General features: G+C 39.9%; 1 protein-coding gene across 1 annotated transcript; it reads left to right on the forward strand.

The window, feature by feature from the left end:
- Positions 1–1,971: 1,971 nt before the first annotated feature.
- Positions 1,972–19,709, forward strand: nuak1a (NUAK family, SNF1-like kinase, 1a). The gene is made up of 7 exons (XM_053508109.1): positions 1,972–2,500; positions 7,326–7,446; positions 9,058–9,209; positions 12,573–12,638; positions 12,767–12,886; positions 15,993–16,125; positions 16,213–19,709. The coding sequence occupies exons 1-7, from the start codon at positions 2,279–2,281 to the stop codon at positions 17,217–17,219; spliced, it is 1,821 nt and encodes a 606-aa protein (XP_053364084.1). The 5' UTR covers positions 1,972–2,278; the 3' UTR covers positions 17,220–19,709.
- Positions 19,710–20,429: the final 720 nt, after the last annotated feature.

A 20,429-nucleotide genomic window follows, 5' to 3' on the forward strand; every position in this document is an offset into this window, starting at 1 on the left:
GATGGCGTTGTTGTTTTTTAAAAATGCGTTTATTGCATGCACTTAAATTCCACACAAATAAACACATCTAGTATAAAATGTGTCATCATTTTAAACGTAAAAGTCAACTGTGTTGATAATGCAAGCTATAATTCACATATAATGCAAAAGAAATGTAAATTTAAATGTGTTTTATGCACATTCATTCTTTCATTTAGTCATTTATTAGTCATCTTCAGGGGCCAGTATTTGTGCATACACAAGTCCAAACTACTTGCTTGTTAAACTTCAAAGGACGTTAAAGTCAAACTGGAACTTGTGATGAAATTTTTTGTGAATGAAGGTGTAAAACCATTTGAGATATCAGAAGACTCTATGCACAGTACAGGGATTAGACTCGTAAATCAGCATTTGAATAGTGCAAAGATTTTTAAAAAGCCTGTATGTCCTTAAATGACGATCCTGGCTAAGGTGGCTTAGAGCCCACTGCAGTCACTCCAGTGAACATTCGGCGAGTAGAACGCCTGATCTTTGCAAAGCAAAGGATTACTTGTTGCCCAACTTGCGAAGAGACGCATCCATCTGTGGAAACTATGTACATAATTAATCGCCAACTTGTTACAGAAAGTCGGCTGGGAGTTAATGCCACATCCCACTTACAGTCCTGACCCTTATTAAAGTCACTTTAACCATTATGCTTGCCCATTTTTTGTTTGCTTCCAACACATCAACTTCGGGGAAAAAAAAGTTTACTAGCTGCCTAATACTTTATATCCCACCCACTTCCAGCCACCATTGTAAATAGATACTGAAAATGTAGCTACTGTGAAAGGGCCCAAATAGTGATGGCAAGAGGACTAGGTCAGAGCAAATCTATAACTACAAGGGCTTGTGAGATGTTTCCAGGCTGCAGTGGTTAGGACACACTGTATCAAAAGTGATTCAAGGAAGGAGATGTATTATAACTTAAGCTTAACATTATATAAAACGCACATTTAAACACCAATACTCAGTTATTTTTTTTTATTATACATATAGAAGTTACACATATCTTCAGAAGCCACTTCTGAAGTTTATGCAACATGGAATTGATCAATCTTGCTCCCTAAAAATTTAAAGTTGCTAACTTTAGCTGTTTAAAAAAAGATGATTTCATATGTGCCTCCAAAATGGCAATTTTTAGCGTTCTACCTTCTCACTTCAAACTATACTAATTTAAAATGCTAATTATTCATATTTCATTGAGAATCGATACTAAAATTGGTGTAAGCTTTTCAAAGCATATGACCTATAAAACTTACAGTGCACCTGGAAAGTATTCACAGCATATCACTTTTTCCACATTTTGTTATTTCACAGCCTTATTCTAAAATGGATTAAATTCATTTTTTTGGTCCAGCTTAAAATGCAAAAAATCTGTATTTGTTGTGTTGTCCATGTAATCATGTCAAATTTATGTTGCAACATTTTTATCAATTTTTTTTTTGTTGTTGTTGTTTTTAATGTTTATGTCTTTTTATGTAAACGTTAGCCAATTTTCATCTGAGTAAAAAATTAAGATCATTGTGAAAGATTTTAATATAAATAAGTTACGGACACTACATACATTAAAAAGAGCATGAAATTGTATTTAGCAAATGTGTTTCTTTTTATCTGATAAAAATATAAATGTGTATGAATATTTACAAAATTTACAGGATATAAAAAGCATTAAGTCTTATAAATACTGATCATGGCGTGATATAATCCAATCTAAAAAGTCACTTTTTCACCTAGTGTAGGTGAGACACCTTTTATCACCAGTACCAGTTTCAGGAGAAACACACACACACACAGTAACAAAAGTTATTATTTCAGCTAATTAATGCACTTCACTTACAGAAGCACTACACAATGTGGCTCTTTTGTCATGTTTAAATGAAACAAACACACACACACGTGCGTGGTTAAGTGAGGATAAAGCCCGCCTATCAGCCTGCATTCCACATCCTCACACTGGAGAGATGAAGGAGGAGGAGGAGGAAGAAGAGGAAGATGACAGAGGAGGAGGAGGAAAGTAGGCCGGCTCCGGGGCGGGTGTTGAACATGGCACTGTCTCACGCACTGTCCGAGCCTCCAGATTAAACACTACTGAACACTCCCACATACAGACATATATATACACACAGACACACGCGGGCGGGCTCGCGCTCCAGCTGTTTAAACGCACGAGACCAATTCCGCGCGGATTACTACACGCACTTTCTTCACGCGCACAGTAAACCCTGCGCGAGGACCGAGAGGGACACATTAGAGCGACATGGAGACACTGTCCAGGACAGGGGCAGAAGACGAGCCGAGTGCGGGCGGAGAGCCTCCTCTCCCGGTGGACCAGGCGGCCGCGGGTCCGTGGGGAAGCTCGAGCGTGAAGAAGCACCAGCACAAACACAACCTGAAGCACCGCTACGAGCTGCTCGAGACGCTCGGCAGAGGCACGTACGGCAAAGTCAAGAAGGCTGTGGAGAGACACACCGGCCGCGTGGTGAGTCTGCGAGTGCGTGGTTGCCAGATTGAGCGCTTTCCCCTCCTCATGATTCGATTCCTACACTAGGGGTTTATCTGACAGGAGTTCTGATTGCATTGCACCTCCAGGGTCCGGGTTCGAGTCCCGCCTCGGGGTCTGTGCGGATGGAGTTTGCATGCTCTCCCCGTGCTTGGTGGGTTTCCTCGGGGTACCCCGGTTTCCTCCCACAGTTTAAAGATTAGGCATTTCTGTAGCGTGTGTGTGTGTGTGTGTGTGTGTATGCCCTGCGATGGATTGGCATCCCATACAGGGTGCACCCCACCTCGTGCCCTAAGTCTCCAGGGATAGGCTCCAGTCCACCGAACCTGTAGACAGGGTGAAGCGGTATACTGTAGATGAGTGAGTGAGTTCCTATTGAATTTGTATCTTATATATATAGTCAAACTGTACTTGTGCATCTCCTCCTTTAGTATATAGTGATATGGCCAAAAGTTTGTTGTGATTATCCCAGAATGCTAAGCTTTGCATGCTCTTACAGTTTCATTTCAATTTTCTTTAACCAGAGCTAAGAGAGCCAAAACTGTTCCAGCATTTCCAGCAACACTTCCATGCACACACACACACACACACACACACACACACACACACACACACACACACACACACACAACTAAACATGATGCTGAAGTTGGTGCATGAAAATGCGCAGAGCGGGACGAACCAGAATGCCGACTGCATCCTGTACCACTTTACCTTTTAGCTGAATGACAACACATGCCATGCTCCAAAGTCTAGTGGAAAACCTTCCCGGAAGAATGGAGCATATTATAAAGAGTGAAATCTGGAAACGTTTAACGAGGACAAATGATAGGGTGAACTAAAAAAGAAAAAAATTTTGGCCAGATAATATGATTTATTTTACATAGCAATGCATATCTAAGTGTGTTAAAGGTACATGTGGTTGAATGTAGGTCAGAGATGCAAGAATGCAAGTTAAAGATGAATCCCAGGAATTGGTTTTAAGAGGATAAGATTAAAAATAAAAAAATAAAAACACAAAATGTTCTATATGAATATAAGTGTGACGAGTGTGTCACTGTAATGTGCTGCATGTCAGCCAGTAGCCATCATAGTAACATTAATTGCCATAGGAATCAATATACTTTATGACTTTCTCAAAACATGCAATTAATAGGAAAATGATGGTTTTCCATACAAAACCTGTCAGATATTAAGGTAACTGTTTGATTTGTATTTTGTATTCCTGTAAAATGTTCCCCCTCTCACTAGTGAAGTCTCCACACCCAAGTGACAAGGAAAAGTGTGTTTCGGGACCTTTATGTTTGTACTGTATAGAATTCAATTGTGAATGCAATCTGGCAACCCAGACAAGTCAAGATACTGCTTTCAGTCTACCACTAGTGAGAACTGTAGAATTTATTGTCCATCATAAATCAGAGACTTAAGATTGCAGATGTTTCTTCAGCCCTGCTTTAAAAAAAAATAAAAAAGGTGTTTTATCTTATGTGAAAACTTAAAAGTTTTTTAAACTGAGATCTTTATAATTGAAAAGTCTGACATCACTGTGCACGAGTGTAAGAAGAATAATTGCACAGAACAAATCATGGTCCATCCAGCAGAGGTTTGTGTAACACAGTTTTACAACAAAAAAGGTAAAAGGTTATAATGCAAGCATGCGAGTAATGTTAATATCAGTCTCGCGTGTGTCCTTATTCCGAGGCTTTAAAAGCTTCACATGAAGTTCAGATTCAGACACAAATAACAAAAAAAAAAAAAAAAAACACAGATGTCTGGCTTTTTGAGTTTGTGAGCGTATGTTAGCGCATTCATCATCTGTGTGCAGGATAGTGCGTCACGAAGCTGCGAGCTCCGTGTGCAAACATTTCCCTTTCTATTTGGAAATATCATTGTTGGCTTCACTTCAGGCACTACATTACTTTCAAGCACGGTACGATCCTGACACACTTCATACCAGCTTGACGCCGTAAATAAAGAAGCCCAAAGACAGCTGAGCCTTCTCAGAAAGAGTACGACACAAACACGTTAAGCAATATCCTGTTGTGAGAGCGATGCGAGCCAGTCCTCTGAGAGAGACTGAATGTTGATATGCACCTTGTGAAGGGCACATGACTTCATCCGTGTGTTTTTGTCCCGGTGGAATGACGAGGAGGTGCAAAATATGGATGCTGGTGGAAACAACACTCTGTTATGTCTATCAGAGTCTGTCCTTGTCTTAACCAGATGAGATGAGGAGCGTCCAGAACTCGCTGAGGAATGCTCGAAAAAATGCCACGCGCTCAAGACGATTTCACAGTCTTGCTGAGATCCTAGAAAACCAAAAACCACTTCCATGCTTCCTTCCAGCTGTGTGAAAAGCTTCATAAGCTTACCTGACGTCACTGAGATTATAATTAGCCTTGCATTCTCAGACTTCTAGTGTACTCCTCCAGTCGAATCGGAGTGTAAAGAATGCTTGATTCATTCTTACACTCAGACTCATGACTCAATATTAATAATGACTCGAGTGATAAGGGCCATTCTTTCCAGTGAGATGTTCTGAGTGTAATTTTGTGCAACTTGCTTCCTCAAGTTCCTTCACGCACCGCTAGATCAGCGTACAGGCTTTCATCCAAACAACCACTCAGATAAAACAGCACACCTGTTGTCTTGAACAATGCACTTCTCTGTATGCGAGAGAGTTAAGGTACCTTTAAACCGAAGCTTACACTCCGAAGAAGCCTCAAGCCAGCTGGCATATGCATCAAACGCAGGCCTGCTTAATGATCCGTAGCCAGTGCCCAGGCTTCGAGCCCTGCCCGGGCGTGTCTGTGTGCACCTCCCTAAAGTCATATGACTTTAATGAGTTTATGCTTTCACTATAATTAAGGTCAGGTCTAAAAGGAACTTGACCCTAATTATAGTGAAAGCTTATTTTGACATACTGAGCCCCTAGTGTGCTTCTAAACCACACATGGACCAAACACACACACATATTTTTTTTTCCTCTTAAAAACATACAGTACAACACACTGTTTATTGGCTTGGAGATTCACACCCTCTTTGGTGTGAATGGTTTTTTCTAAAGAATGATATTTTTGGCATGTCGGTCAGGTGTATCGCTTTTGCCCGTAAAAGGCCAGAGCCAGGCCGGAGTTGTGAATGACACAGGTTGGACAGGAAGTTAGCCTCTCAGCACCATTTCCCCGGGTCTATTTTATGACTCAGAACAGGAACATGAAAGCAGACTTCCTGTAGGTATAATCCCTAGATTTAACTTCTCTGGCTTAAGAAATGTCCAACCTGAATAGCTTGATTAATCCCTTTATACTCAATTATCCTTAACAATAACATTAGATAATAGAGTGTGTTTCTTTAGCATTTCCAATGGGAATGAATTAATAAACGAATGAAGATTTTCCATTCGTGATAAGCACCGGATTCCATCCGGTTGCGTTAGATCCATAATGTCCGTTCAGAGAGAGCGGAAGGGGAATAAGCTAATAATAACTCCTGTGGCGCAGAGCCTTCTGAGATGTCTGTTCGTCCTTTCAGGAACCTACTTTCACTCAGTGCAGCTTCTCCTGCTGCAGCCTATATACAAGCACTACAGTAGGTCCAACATTCTGAACCACTTACGCCATCGATGTTATCTTCCTCAAGCATTGTCGGGTGGTCTAGCTGTTACAGCGACTGCCCTAAAGAATTCCAAGTCAGCTAATGAGTCATTGCATAGGGTGTCTGGAGACAGGAAGCACTTCCCTTACACTTCGCCTTCCTGCCTCTGTTCTCTCTGTAACACTGTTAGGGGGGGAAAAGGCGTTCCTTTTCAACCGATTAGACCTTTATGATGTAACCGTCATATTGGACGTCCAGCTGACTAATAAACCTGTCAGCTTCCTTTAGGACAAATCAGGACCTGGATATCTTTTGGTTTTTTTATAATCAAATATTTCAGGAACTCCAGAGGCGATCTATAACTATACAGACAAAATATATGGATAGAAATTACACTTGAAGTCATTTTCAATAAAAAAAAAGAAAAGGTAATTAATAAATGCGCAACATTTACTGACATAAACTGTACTGTTACCCAAGATATCTTCCAAATGATCTTAAGTTATAAACGTAATCAGGATATTTATTAATCAACATTACAGCTGTAATTGTTAATGTTAAGAATATATACCATATGCACAAAAATAAAAACCGTTGACATTAAAACTACATAGGTTTTGTGTTCTCCATGTGCCACCAGGGCAGCTCTGGCCCATTTGTTGGTGTGCTGTGGTGTCTGGAACCAGGATGTTGGCAGCGAATTCTTTGGATGCTGTGGGTTTCAGGGTGGGACCTCCATGAATCAGACTTGTTTGTTCGGAGCAACCAATGGGTTCTCAATCAGATTGGGATCTGGGAAATTAGAGGCCGTGGCCTGCTGTGATGCGCTGGGTGTTCTGGTGCCTTTCTGTTGTGTCCAGCATTGACTACATTTGGCAATTCATGCTGCATTGACTTTTTTGTGAGATTGGACCAGACTGGGAGAGCCTTGGGTGCCCATGATCCCATCACTAAATTACTAATGAATATCTGGTGATTAATGTCACAGTTGATTGGTGTATATACTGTACAGTACGCTACAGATAGTCCATGGTGCTTAAGGTACTCAAAGGCAAAGCTCTTGTCTGTGTCATGTCCTACGATCTTTAAATAAGGTGGAGAGAAGCGTCGATACCCACACAGTCAACACAAGAAGAAATCTTCAAAACAGCCAGCTCTAGCTAACAGAGTACACCTTTAATTTGTATCTTTCTGTTGATTTGTTTAGGTCGCGATCAAGTCCATCCGTAAAGAGAAGATCAAAGACGAACAGGACATGGTTCACATCCGCCGAGAGATCGAGATCATGTCTTCCCTACGCCATCCACACATTATATCTATATACGAAGGTGAGTGATTATGCATGTCATCAAGTGTTTCCCACTTTGACGGGTCTGGAGATCAGGATGATTCTCAGCAAAATATGTCCACAGACGGTTATAAAAGAAGTATTTTCCAGCATGCTGTACTGTAGATCGCACTAATGTAATTTAGCTCCAGAATGTTTATGCATACACATTTGGACTTTGTGTCTTTCTGTTGTTTGTTTTACAATGCTGAAATGTGGTAGCGTCTCCAGAACATACAGATTTTAGCCCCCGCCCAGGGCAGACATAACAACTGAATTAATTATCTAAATGTTCTTCATGTGGGAAAAGAGAGGAATGTAGATTCACATGACCTCGGTAAAGCCATATTTAAAATGACATGATCGGACCGTACCTGAGTGCGGTTTATAAAAAGCAGACCTCTTCTTTTGTATAAGACGTCAACAGACATTCCATATTTCCTTAATTCTGGTCATGTTGGATTGGAAGTAAAGGCCGGCAAAGAGTCACATCTCACTGAATATATGTCAGACTACGCAGAAAAGATCTCACATGGTGTGGGGACATCAGTCTGAACCAAACAAAGAAACTCACTTAGTCATGTGTAGGTTGAATTATCTTAAATACGGTCATCGCTGCTTAATGAAAGGAAGGACCTTTCGAGCATCTCTGGGATTTCTGATGAACATTTAATAAAAATGGTACTGTAGGCCAGTGGTCGAGCACACTAAAAGTGTGACTGTATGAGTGTGTGGGTATCTGCTGTGTCTTTGCATCCTGCACAAGGTCCTTTCCGGGGTTATTTGCAGGATAAAGCTCTTTCTGGAGATGACTAATACATTATGTACTGTAATAGCACATATACATTATACATTGTCTAATACATACAGAATAGATAATGCATTATGTTTCCACTTTGATCAGAAGTGCTAGGGAAGCTCATCGGCAGAATGATCGGTAAGAAAATGAAAAAAAAAAAGAAGAAATTCACTTACGAGAACTTTATTGACTTATGAGACATTAAAATAATAAGAACAAATAATAAGATCATAAATATTGTACTGTAAAACTAGAAGAGTGTGTGAAGGTGAAGGCATGTGTGTCATGTGTGAGCAGACGTGAGAGATGTGGTGTTACAGCGCTTGGTACAATACACTGTGCAATTATACTGTCCCAGGACAAGACCCCATCACTCTACAGCCACTTTCACTACTCTTTCACTCTCTCGCCCACATGCATACCGATATACACACACAGACGCACACACACACTGCACCACACACCTGTTAGCTCTGGCAGCTCCTAAGCGGGGTGTCCATGACTGATTCCAGAGGGGCTGGAGTGCTTCCATGCCGTCCCCTGGCACCTCAGCAGCATGGCTCTGTGCCATGACAGGAAGCAGAACTAAACCAGCTAAAATCCTGCACTAAATCCATTAGTAGGAGCTGAAAGAAGACATAAGCATTTATAAATGATAAAGACTCAAACCGGCACATTCATTCACGCTTCCCGTCTCCATGTCTGGTATTCAGGCCATTTTAATTGCCTTCGAAAGAAATCCCACGATAATCACCCATATAGAATGGAACTAGTATAATCACAATGCGTCTTTTTCCCCCCCTGTCTGCGCAGTGTTCGAGAATAAGGACAAGATTGTCATCGTAATGGAGTACGCCAGCAAAGGCGAGCTGTACGACTACATCAGCGAGCGGCGTAAGCTCAGCGAGAGAGAGACGAGACACTTCTTCAGGCAGATTGTCTCAGCTGTACATCACTGTCACAAGGTGAGAGGTTAGATTCTGACAGGAACTGTTGCGCTGTCGCTCCACATCCACATAACATACGTGTTAAAGGAGAACGCTCAGGAAACCCATTCATCCAAAGCAGTCATTTTGAGTTTATCCCAAAATAACATTATGTCCAAATTGAAAAGAAAGGCATCAGGACAAAAAAGTTTTGCAGTTTATCAATAACGTGCTAAATAAATGAAATGCGAATGAAAATTTCAAAAGAAAGTTTCAGTATGAAATAAAACAATTTACAAATAAGAAATATAGAGAAATATGGAAAACTTTAGCTGTAAAGGACTTTTAAATGTAAAATGTAAAATAAGTTGGGTTTTTTTTTGGTTTTATTATCTTAAAGAGAAAATAATAGAGAGAGTGGTGAGGGAACGCCTGTGAAGATAAGCTCTGTTTACAAGTACCTTATAACCTACTATTTACGTATTAATACTTTATTATTATCTGGTGAGTACTATGGGTGTGGAAGTTCTCCAACGATCATCGTGCACAAGTTGCCGAATAGTTTCTACATTTCAGAGGTTGAGCTCGTTGAAGGTCTTCCTGATCTCTCATCGGGAAGGGATGTTCTTCTACTTTTGAAGTGTATGTGCCACTCAAAACATCTTGCACAACTCATTGCAGCATCGATGAAAACTTTCTTTACCGTGTCAAATGTCTCTAATATCTGTGGCAGATTTGCTCAGTTTCACACATAATTTCACGGTCTCTCTTTGTTCTAACTTTCTGTCCATGATGAAATCGCAGGCGTGATAAAGCATGTGGTTAGAAGAACACCAGTTGCACAGCTCCCGATGTACACAGCACGATGTCTTTTGGCACACTGACTAATAAGAGCTTTCTGTGACTGTGCGTTCAGCCTTGTACTGGCCTCTTGTTTGGCAGAACGAGTCTCAAAACTTTTTGATACCATCTCATATATATATATATATATATATATATATATATATATGTTGTAATGGAAATAACCTAATATTGGGGATTTTTATGGATTTTCCTTAGCGTTGAATTTATATAAGTGAATAAAAAGTAAGGTTGTTATACATTTCAAATATAACGACTTCAAAATTTCATATCATAATATAAGATTATAATTATAATCTTATAATCTTATAATTTTTTTTTTTTTTTTATAATCATATAAAAAGAATGAAGCATATGCCTCATATATTTATATATATATGCAAAAAAAGCAAACGTCCTCTGACTTTCAACTGTTTTTACTTTCCGTAAACTTAATGTGTAAATATTTGTATGAACACTAAAGGAGTCAACACTATAAGACATAAACTAAAAATGTTTCACAATGTGTCCCTGAATGAAGGGAGGCTTAAAATCTAAAGTACCAGTCAGTATCTGGTGTGTCCACCAGCTGCTTGAAGTCCTCCAGTGCATCTCCTCCTCATGGACTGCCTATTGCGGACAGTCTGAGCACTGATGGAGGGATTGTGTGTTCCTGGTGTGACTCGGGCAGTTGTTGTGGCCATCCTGTACCTGTCACGCAGGTGTGATATTCAGATGTACCGATCCTGTGCAGGTGTTGTTACTCGTGGTCTTCCACTGCGAGGATGATCAGCTGTCCTTCCTGTCTCCCTGTAGCGCCGTCTTAGGCGTCTCACAGTGCGGACATGGCGATTTATTGCCTTAGCCATATCAGCAGTCCTCATGCCTCCCTGCAGCATGCCTAATGCACGTTCACGCAGATGAGCAGGGACCCTGGGTCTCTTTACAAGTCTCTTTAGTGTCCTGCGTTTTTAGAACTGTGACCTTAAATGCCTACTTTCTGTAAGCTGTTAAGGTCTTAACGACCATTCCACGGGTGCATGTTAATTAATTGATTATGGTTAATTGAACATGCATGAAAAACATTGTTTAAACCCTTTACAATGAAGCTCTGTAAAGTTATTTGGATTTTTACAACATTATTGTTATAAATTATATTTGCAACTAAAATACGACTAATGCTATTAGTCCACTAGCTATTTGTGTATGCTCAGCTAGAAGAAAATGTAACAACCCTTTTGAGACGAACAGCAGAATCACTTAATGCTAGCGTTAAAATGATTTTTACAGTAAATATGCTTTTCTGTTTTACGATTTTATGAATCATACATTTTATTTTGCTAGCTACTTAGCATATAACTAGCATAGAAGACTTCAGTCAAGTCAATGAAAGAGTAAACCGCTCCCTAACGGTACATTCAAGATGATCCATCACATCATGACCAATTTAATGTAAAATAAAACTGTTATCAATTATAAATGCAAATCTTTAATATAATCACAAATTAGTGCTACACTGTATGAGGACCGTTCAAGTCAAACAGGCCTTTCGATTGTGCAGAATACCAAAAAACTACCTTTATTTCCCTATATAATCCCCTGCTACGCTAATGCACTCATCCCAGTGTTTCACTAGTGCTAGGATACCATCAAGGTAGAAAGTATTCTCAATACCGAGCCATGATCAGACTGCATGATTCAAGTCTGAAAAGCTGGCCTGCCAAGAACTCCTTTAATGGCCCAATCATGTGTAAAAGGCTTGGAGTGAGGTCAGGACTGTCACAAGTCCCATTTGATTTGACATAAAATATCCCCTAAAGTCCTGTATCACTTACTGTCCATCCTACTCTTCATCTAAAACAGCTATTACATTCCGGTTTATGTGGCAAATGTGCACGTTTCCACATTATAGCTCAGATTTTCAAAAGCATTTTATACCACTGTATTTACATTCTCCCTATTCTCACACCTACATCTATGTACACATAGCTGTTATCAAGCGGCTCCTCAAACTTGTGAGGGAGGTTTATATTCCCATAAACACTGCTTATATCACTAAACTCAAAGGAACAGCACAGAGATCACAGAGGCTAATGTTTAGATTTAGTCCAAAAAAAAAAAGTCTAGCATCTGGTCAGGACAGGTTAGGGGTGGGCTAGCACATCTGGCTGCTGATGTCATCCTCTGCTCAGCTGGGGGATTCCAGCCACCACCCTGCTGACCACAGCAGTACACCCAGGCAGACCAGCATGACAGAGGAGAGGTCAGGACACAGCACAGGAAGTGCAGGGCAGGACACATATCCTCTAGTATATGTGCAGACATGTGGAAAAAAAGCAGTGTGTGGGTGTGTTTAAGCATGACAGCTTGCGTTTAGATAGTGAAAGGATTTAAACACAGAAGAAAAAGATTACTGCAAAGCCAGATATGCTTTTCTATTAGAGGCACACCTGCTAAGAGACCTAAATTTAGTCCAGTGTGTTAAAATTAAAATTGTAATATTGGGATATAAATAATTTTATGATTGAATAAAAATCTCATGATGCTGTTATTCTGTTTCAGAAAGGAGTCGTGCACCGGGATCTAAAACTGGAAAATGTGCTGCTAGATGACAATTACAATATAAAGGTAAAGCCTGCAACACTTCTTTGTCCAGTTTTATCCATGTTGTTACTATAAACTCTGTCACTGATAAAGAGAAGGAGAGAAAGAGATTTAAAACATCTGTACATCTCTTATGTTTTTTTTTTTTTCAGATTGCAGATTTTGGGCTGTCCAACCTTTACCACAAAGACAAGCTTCTGCAGACCTTCTGCGGCAGTCCTCTCTACGCCTCACCTGAAATTGTAAATGGAAGGCCATATCGAGGACCAGAGGTGAGCCATGGACATTAACAGTAGTCGCTTAGGACCTTATCCAGAGCAGCTTACAGTAGTAGCCGGATTGGAGTCTGATAAATAAATCAGGTTTGTAGATTTACAGTGTCATTTTTGTACAACTCAATGCAATAACCTTTTCGGAGGTGGAAGGTAACTACATATATTTTCTGTATTCGAGTACATATTTTACATATCCGTACCATACTTTACTGTAGTTTGATTAGTCAATACTATTTTTTTCTTTACCTTTACTCTACTACATCTTACAACATATATGTGTACTTTTACTTGACTAAATTTCCACATGGCATTGCGTTACATAACCACAGTAGTGTGTATCATTTGAAGCAGGGATATCCCTCTGAAAATGAAGTGGAGAAGTGGAGACAGCAATGGAAATAGCACATTTATAGCCAGGAAGCACAGCGAGAGAGAGACTCTTACTATGACTGAAAGGCTATAGTGAGCTAATATAAGCGCAGTACTTTTAACACTTAAAGTCTCTACTTTATTTAAGTAGAGGACTTTTTGTGTACTTTGTATTATTTCCTTTGCTGGAAATAATAGTGCTCAGGAATAGAGTGTCCAAATGCAAGGCAATAATACATAGCATGTCGCATTTTTGGCTATACAGGATGGCAGAACAGTGCCGGATGGACAAACCAGGGCAAATATCTATCAGTGAACAGTTATCAGTGAACCAGTCAGGCATTTAGGTAAAACGAAAAATACAAAGCGTTGCAACAATGCATCAAGTAAAGCAAAGTTTGTTTAAGCATAAGTGGTGTTTGCTTAAAGATAATGCATGCCTTTTAAATTTCACTTCACCGCTATGGTTCCAGGTCAATAATACTGTATAGATGCTTGTGAGACCACAAATATTTCCCCTAAGCCGAAGCCTGTGAGATTTCAAACTGAACAATGGACTGAATTTTTCTAATCGGAACATGAAAATGAGCACAAAAGAAAGATAAGACCCTGGAGGCACATCGACACCTAATCAGACATACTTTACTGCTCATTAACACTAAAGATAAGAGGCTGGGGGGGAAAAAAAGTTTTTTTCTTTTTTCCTTGATGACAAGCCAGAGAAGGTACATAACATACAAAAATACGCACGCACCAAGGCACTCGCATGCCACAAGGCTAAATTTGTTACACGGTAAGGACAAAGGTTCATCCAAGGACCCACTCGGCCATTTGGACTGTAATATGTTAGACAATCAGCGTGTTTGCCAGCTGGAATGTGGACTAATTTCAGAACTATTTACAGAATTCAGCGGTAATGTGGCACCCAAACACAATCACTGTGTTCTGTCAGCAAGCGACTAAAAAATAAAAGGTGTCCAAAGATCATATAAATTGTTTCTGATGCATAAAAATATTTATATTGATATTGAGAGCCATGCATACAGTAGATCTAGATCTGGAAAAAATGCAAAGTGCTACACTCTCTTGCTCACCCTCTCTCTCTCTCTCTTAAACACACACACACGCACACACACACACACACATTCCTTCACTGGCCCCGTAGTGATTCTTTCATAACAATTTTCCGGCTCGATGGGAAAGGCTCCACACTTCTCTCTTGTGCCAGCAATCACAGAAGTCCTCTCATCTCCTGTGGGTCAGACAGGTCAGCAATCATGGGAGTGGACTTTCCTGTGCTCTAATCAGCTATTGTACATTGACTGATTGCTAAAATTCTTCAGTCTAATCGCGATCAGTCGGGAGCAGACAACAAGTGCGAAGTTCCAGCATCGAGAGGAAAAACATTGCCTTGATTTATGTGTCTCTGGAGCTTCAGAACAATGGTGTTTTTGTTTAAGGCTTATGAGGAGAAGTGGTGTTAATTAGTTTAGATAAGGAAATGTACAAAGATAATATACAGTATACTGTACAATGGCTCGGTTTCAGGTTTCAGGCTTATGGACCAAACAGCAGACTCAGGTCTATACCTGTGCCAGCGACTGCTACTGTTAGCACTTGTGGGTGTGATTTGCGTGCTAGATCCTAAACTTCTTACTCGCTTCATTTGAATTTTTGTAAAGAAACATAATTGCACACTCAAAAGAAGCACAGTGGTAACTTAGTGCTTAAGGCATTGGACTACTGATTAAAAAATTGAAGTTTAAACCCCAGCACTGCCGAGCTGCCACTGCTGGGCTGCTGAGCAAAGCCCCCAGTCCTCAACTGCTCATTTGTATAAATGAGATAAATACGAGTTGGTCTGGTTAGTGGGTCTGCCAAATGCTGTATATGGAAATGATCCCTGCTACTTCCTGCCAAAAATTTAATGAGAGGACAAAGATTACGGAATAACATAAAACCATGTTTTGTGGGTTTCTTTTACTTTTGCAAAAGTCAAACAGTCAGTACTTTTACATGCACAGTTAAGTTGAGCTTTGGTTATAGCCTGGCTAGGCCATTTAATTGGACTACAGTCCATGTTCCAGTAGACAAGCACGGCAGGGGAATCGATTTATTGACCGAAGTAAGTCTGACTCCGCTGTAATAAGTGGCGATATTCCCCCCCTTTTCAGCTTGTTGGTATTTTATTCTCAGTTGACCTTTTACGTCAACATGGTTTCATATAAAGGGAAATTACATTGCCATATTGTTAGTGGCTTATCCGATGTTGCGTGTTTTGTTACCTACGCCGATTTTTGTGTCCAATTGAGTTTACGTTCAAAAAGTAGCTTGACTCCGACTCATATTATTCAGGTGTGCTAGTCTTCCATTGAAATGTTTGATGTAGTATGATTTCAGTCGGACTAACATTTATTTTAATAGTCCGGTTTTTGACAGACTAACACAATTAGTTGGACTAACACAAAGCCATATAACCACATTGATTGAATGGGAACTAATTGCAGAGCTATCGTTCCATCTGCACCATACTGTAGCATGGGATTTTGGAATAACTCAGGACGATTGTTTGGATTCGTCACTTTACCAAAACATACCTAATTCTCATAGACTTGAGAAAATCTAAGGTCAAATTGTAACTTGTCATACAGCTCTCTTTGATTTGTTTTAGTTTAAACCGACTCTTAACCAATGTTCCATATGGGTTTTGACCAATATCCCTCTGTATTGGCAGGTCGATAGCTGGGCTCTTGGTGTGTTGCTGTACACTCTGGTGTATGGCACGATGCCGTTTGATGGAGGTGATCACAAAAGACTCATACGCCAAATCAGCAAAGGGGAGTACAGGGAACCTCCCCAGTCATCAGGTACATGTGTGATCTCTCTATTATAAACATTGGTCCACATTAATGTCCTTCCATCAATGACTTCAAGTTCTTTGTCTGTACTACCAGATGCTCGTGGTCTGATTCGTTGGATGCTGATGGTAAACCCAGATCGCCGGGCCACTGTAGAGGACATCGCCAACCACTGGTGGGTCAACTGGGGCTGGAAGACCAGTGTATGTGACTGCCAGACTCAGCGAGAGAACAGCTCACCTATGCTCGCTCGATTTATTGACTGGCAGAGTCGCACTGAGACTCAGCCAAGCAAACTGACCTGCACCGAATCAGGCGCCAACACCACTGGTACCATTTCAACCCGCCGACTCAGGAGATCCTCAAAGGAAAATGAAGGTGGCATTAGGGCGGTTCTAGAGGAGAAGCCAGCCGTCAAGAGGCCCAAAAGTATCCTAAAAACTCGGTCGAGCACCGGAGATCAGCGTTCCCAAAGTTTGTGCGAAGCTGAGTTGCGGCGCTCCATCTGCTACAGAGATGTTGAACCCACCTCGAGTCCTGAGAGGGAGGAAGCAGCAGGTGGCTCACCAGCCAAAATGATGCCCTCTCTTCCTATGAAAGGCATTCTGAAAAACAACCATCAGCGCGAGTCTGGCTACTATTCATCTCCAGAGGGTAGCGAGTCCTCAGAGTTGCTGGGAAGCACCGTGGCTCCACCTCCCAATGGCTCACCTCCTAAAAGGGCACCTGGGAGGAAGGGCATTTTGAAGAGGAATGGGAAATACTCGTCTCACATGGCACCCACGTTGGACTCAAACCTCCCACAGAGTCAGACTCGACCCTCAGCCATTGTTAGGGAGGAGATAGGGATGGCGAGTATGGCGGTAGACTGGCCACCTGCTTCTCCTAAACCCAATATCAGGGGCAGCCTCTCAGCCGAGGATCTACTGCAGATGGCAGGATTTAGGGGACTGCAAACAGCAGCGCCCCTTTCTGGTTTAAAGAGCACACGCAGTCCACCGGGATCTCCTGGGGACAATGGCAGCTTCTCCTTACTAGGAGATCTGGATGATGTGACTCAGGTGTATCAGCAGGCCCTGAACATTAGCAACCGTCTCAGTTAGAAAGGGAGTGAGAAAGTGTGCGTGAAAGGCTACGGCAAACAGGAATAATCAATCACGCATTCAATCACGACCTCGAACTGCGTTATGTTTACATGCTACAAGAAGGGAAATCTAAAGCTGTGGAGCTCAGTATGTGATCATATTGATTTCTCTCTCTTTCAACTAAGTGACCCAGGAAGAATAAGGACAAGCACCTTATAGATACATTTGTCCTCCATAGAAACAGTACAACCCTGACTGCTTACTACTGACATACAGCACAAACGAACAAACAAAAAAAAAGTTTTGTCACCAAGTTATTTATTTATAAATACCTGAGCATATGAATCTGCATGGCCACAAAAAAAAGTCTTTATTGTTTATAGACTGAACTGCAAGGTCCAAGTCTGTCAACGCTATGTCGGCTTGACTCAACTATGACGTTACAGAAAGCACATATAGAGGTCGGAGGTCACACCAGAATAGTTACAGTGACTCTCACATAAACCCTACTGCTTGTAGACTGAGCCATTTAAACATGTGGTGTTACACATTGGAGGTACTGGGTGGAACCTACAGAGTAAATCCAGGAACACCCTGAACTTCAACAACAGACGCTATTGAAAAGAGCGGAGTAGGCTATTCCTGTTTAATATCAGCAGTGTGTCAAAATGCCGTTCATTCCAAAACATGACAGGTCAGGAAAAACAACCTTTTACAAAAATATACAATAAATTGCTTGTTAAAAAAGGAAGAAAAAAAAGTCAGGTTCAAGATTGTACAGTTAAACCTTACAAAACAATAGATGCTTTGGAGTTTTGTGAAAGTGCAGTGCTTTTTCTGTGTATCAGACTACCTTTAACTGGATCGACAGTGCTAATTATTATACTATGTTAGTATTTTTTCTTTTTTTTTCTTTCATTGATGCATTTTGCTTTCAGGTTGTTATGCAAATGATTAAGTGTGTGTGTGTTGGCTTCATTTCAAGGCAGTGGAATTTTCCTTTTAACTAGCCACACTTTAAGACAAATGTGCTTTATATGGTAGGGTGCAAAAATCTTGAACCACCCCTTATTTCTTTATATTTTGCTTCCAATGACCAATTCCAATTTTTTTTTATGTAGTCTATAGTAATTTTATATAGAGTACATATATTTTTAATGTTGTCTTGATGAATAGTTCTCCTTTTGGCTCTCACTTTTTGGCTCTCATTTTCAGTCCTGTCCCCGTACCTGAACAGTTTCAGGGCAAGACAAGTTTATTTGTATAGCACATTTTATACCCAATGGTAATTCAAAGTGCTTTAAATAAAAGAGAAGAAGATAATCATAAAATGAAATAAAAATAATAGCAATAAAACTTTTTAAATGATTTAAAATTTGATTTAAAATAAAAATAAACCAGGTTAGCTTTCTTATTAATGTTTTGTAACTGTTTTATTCTGATTAGAAATAAAATTTTAAATGGTTTTAAAAGTTTCATTGCATCTTTTTGTAACAACAATTTGCAGACTGTCACAGTTTTAAAAACGTTCCCATTTCCTAAATTTAATCTAAATCATTTAATTTCATTTAAGAAATGAGAGGTGGCTCCAGACTTTTGCACAGTACTGTGTGTATGTAACAAGCTGCAGTAAGGAGCATATGATCTGTCTACATATATTTTAACAAGGAAACAGAAGAAAAACTAAATTCTACGCTTCTATAACTGCAAAACTGGAAAAAAAAATGTTCGCACATATTTATCACTTAGGGTCATTTTCATATTGCAGTAATTAACTGGATATTGTGTATTTATACAGTATGTATTTAAATGTTCTATTGTTATTTAATCTTTCATGTATAATATTATTGTACCTTATTCCCATGGCCATTGTTTTTTTTGTTTTGTTTTTTGCGAAATGCATTTGCTAACTTTTTGTTGTGTGCCTTCATTGACCAGAAGATTGTCGGTATAATATTTATCCACGTTTTAAATATGGTTCAACTTACAGTGTTAAAAAATATGTAGTTTGGTTAAGTATCAGTGACACAACACTTATTTTGTGGAAATAAATGGTGTTTTAAGGACAAAAAGGTCCGCTTGGTCCACAACAGGGTTTTGTAGTGTGTGTGTGTGTGTCCGTGTGTGTGTGTATGTGTGTGTGAGTGCGGTGTATACAATACATCGAATATCGCTGTAATGGTTTCTGTATTTTTATTTGGGGGGGGGATGTTTGTTTTACCGCAGCCTGCTTAAAACATGATGCTAATGTAAAGATTTCTCAACAAGCAACGACGTTCTCACACCTGTTTTTTTTTGTTTGGTTGTTTTCCTTGAGATATACAGTAGTGTATGTGATAAAAAAAACATGTCGGAAAACTCATCTGACGAGACTGGTTATTTGCTAAGTTGAATAGAGATGTGTAAAATTTGGTGAGTGTTGTTTGCTTACACAGTGAATTTTATGCATCAGTCAACTTTTTAAATATGTTTAACTGACTTAATAAAATGACATCTCATTAAGCAAAATGAACAGAACTGATTATTTCCCTCTCAGTTATCAATTTTTAAAACATACATTGGTTTATAGAAATATTACAGTCACAATAACAAATATTCTGTATAAGTCTCATGCAGTATAATTTCCATAAATGTTCTATACTGTATAATTGCATCGTATTAAACTAAATGCAATTTAAACCGCTAAATTGTAGTTGTTCTTAGACCATCAATATGTTGGTGGTGAATCCTTAAATGTAATTGCCTTCCAGCTTCGGGCATGACCACATGATCTTATGGAGACTATGGAGTGACTGAAAAAGAATCACGAACAAGATGATTGTAAGAGAGGGGAAATTAAAACAGGCACTTTAATACTGTGCAGCTGAATACAGATGAGCTTAAATTGCACATGCAGGCATTTGGGATTTTATAGGTTTTAATGAGGAGAGATGCAAGTAGCACATTTTCAGTTTATAGCACTGGCTAAGTGAAGGAGTGATGACAGAGCTGATTCTTTATGAGGCCAGAAAAATAAACAGGACAGCCTAAGCAGAAAAACAGTGCAGAGTGTAGGCATGTGTGCAGATATGTGTGTGTGTGTGTGTGTGTGTGTGAGAGAGAGAGAGAGAGAGAGAGAGAGAGAGAGGGGAAAGGAATGCAACAAAGGTTTGTAGTCGTTGATGTCCTGTTCTTAGTCTAAAGGTATGCACACAGGAACAGACACACACACACGCACACACACAAAAC

Source organism: Clarias gariepinus, chromosome 12 (genome assembly GCF_024256425.1).
Source record: "Clarias gariepinus isolate MV-2021 ecotype Netherlands chromosome 12, CGAR_prim_01v2, whole genome shotgun sequence".
NCBI classification, from domain to species: Eukaryota; Metazoa; Chordata; class Actinopteri; order Siluriformes; family Clariidae; genus Clarias; species Clarias gariepinus.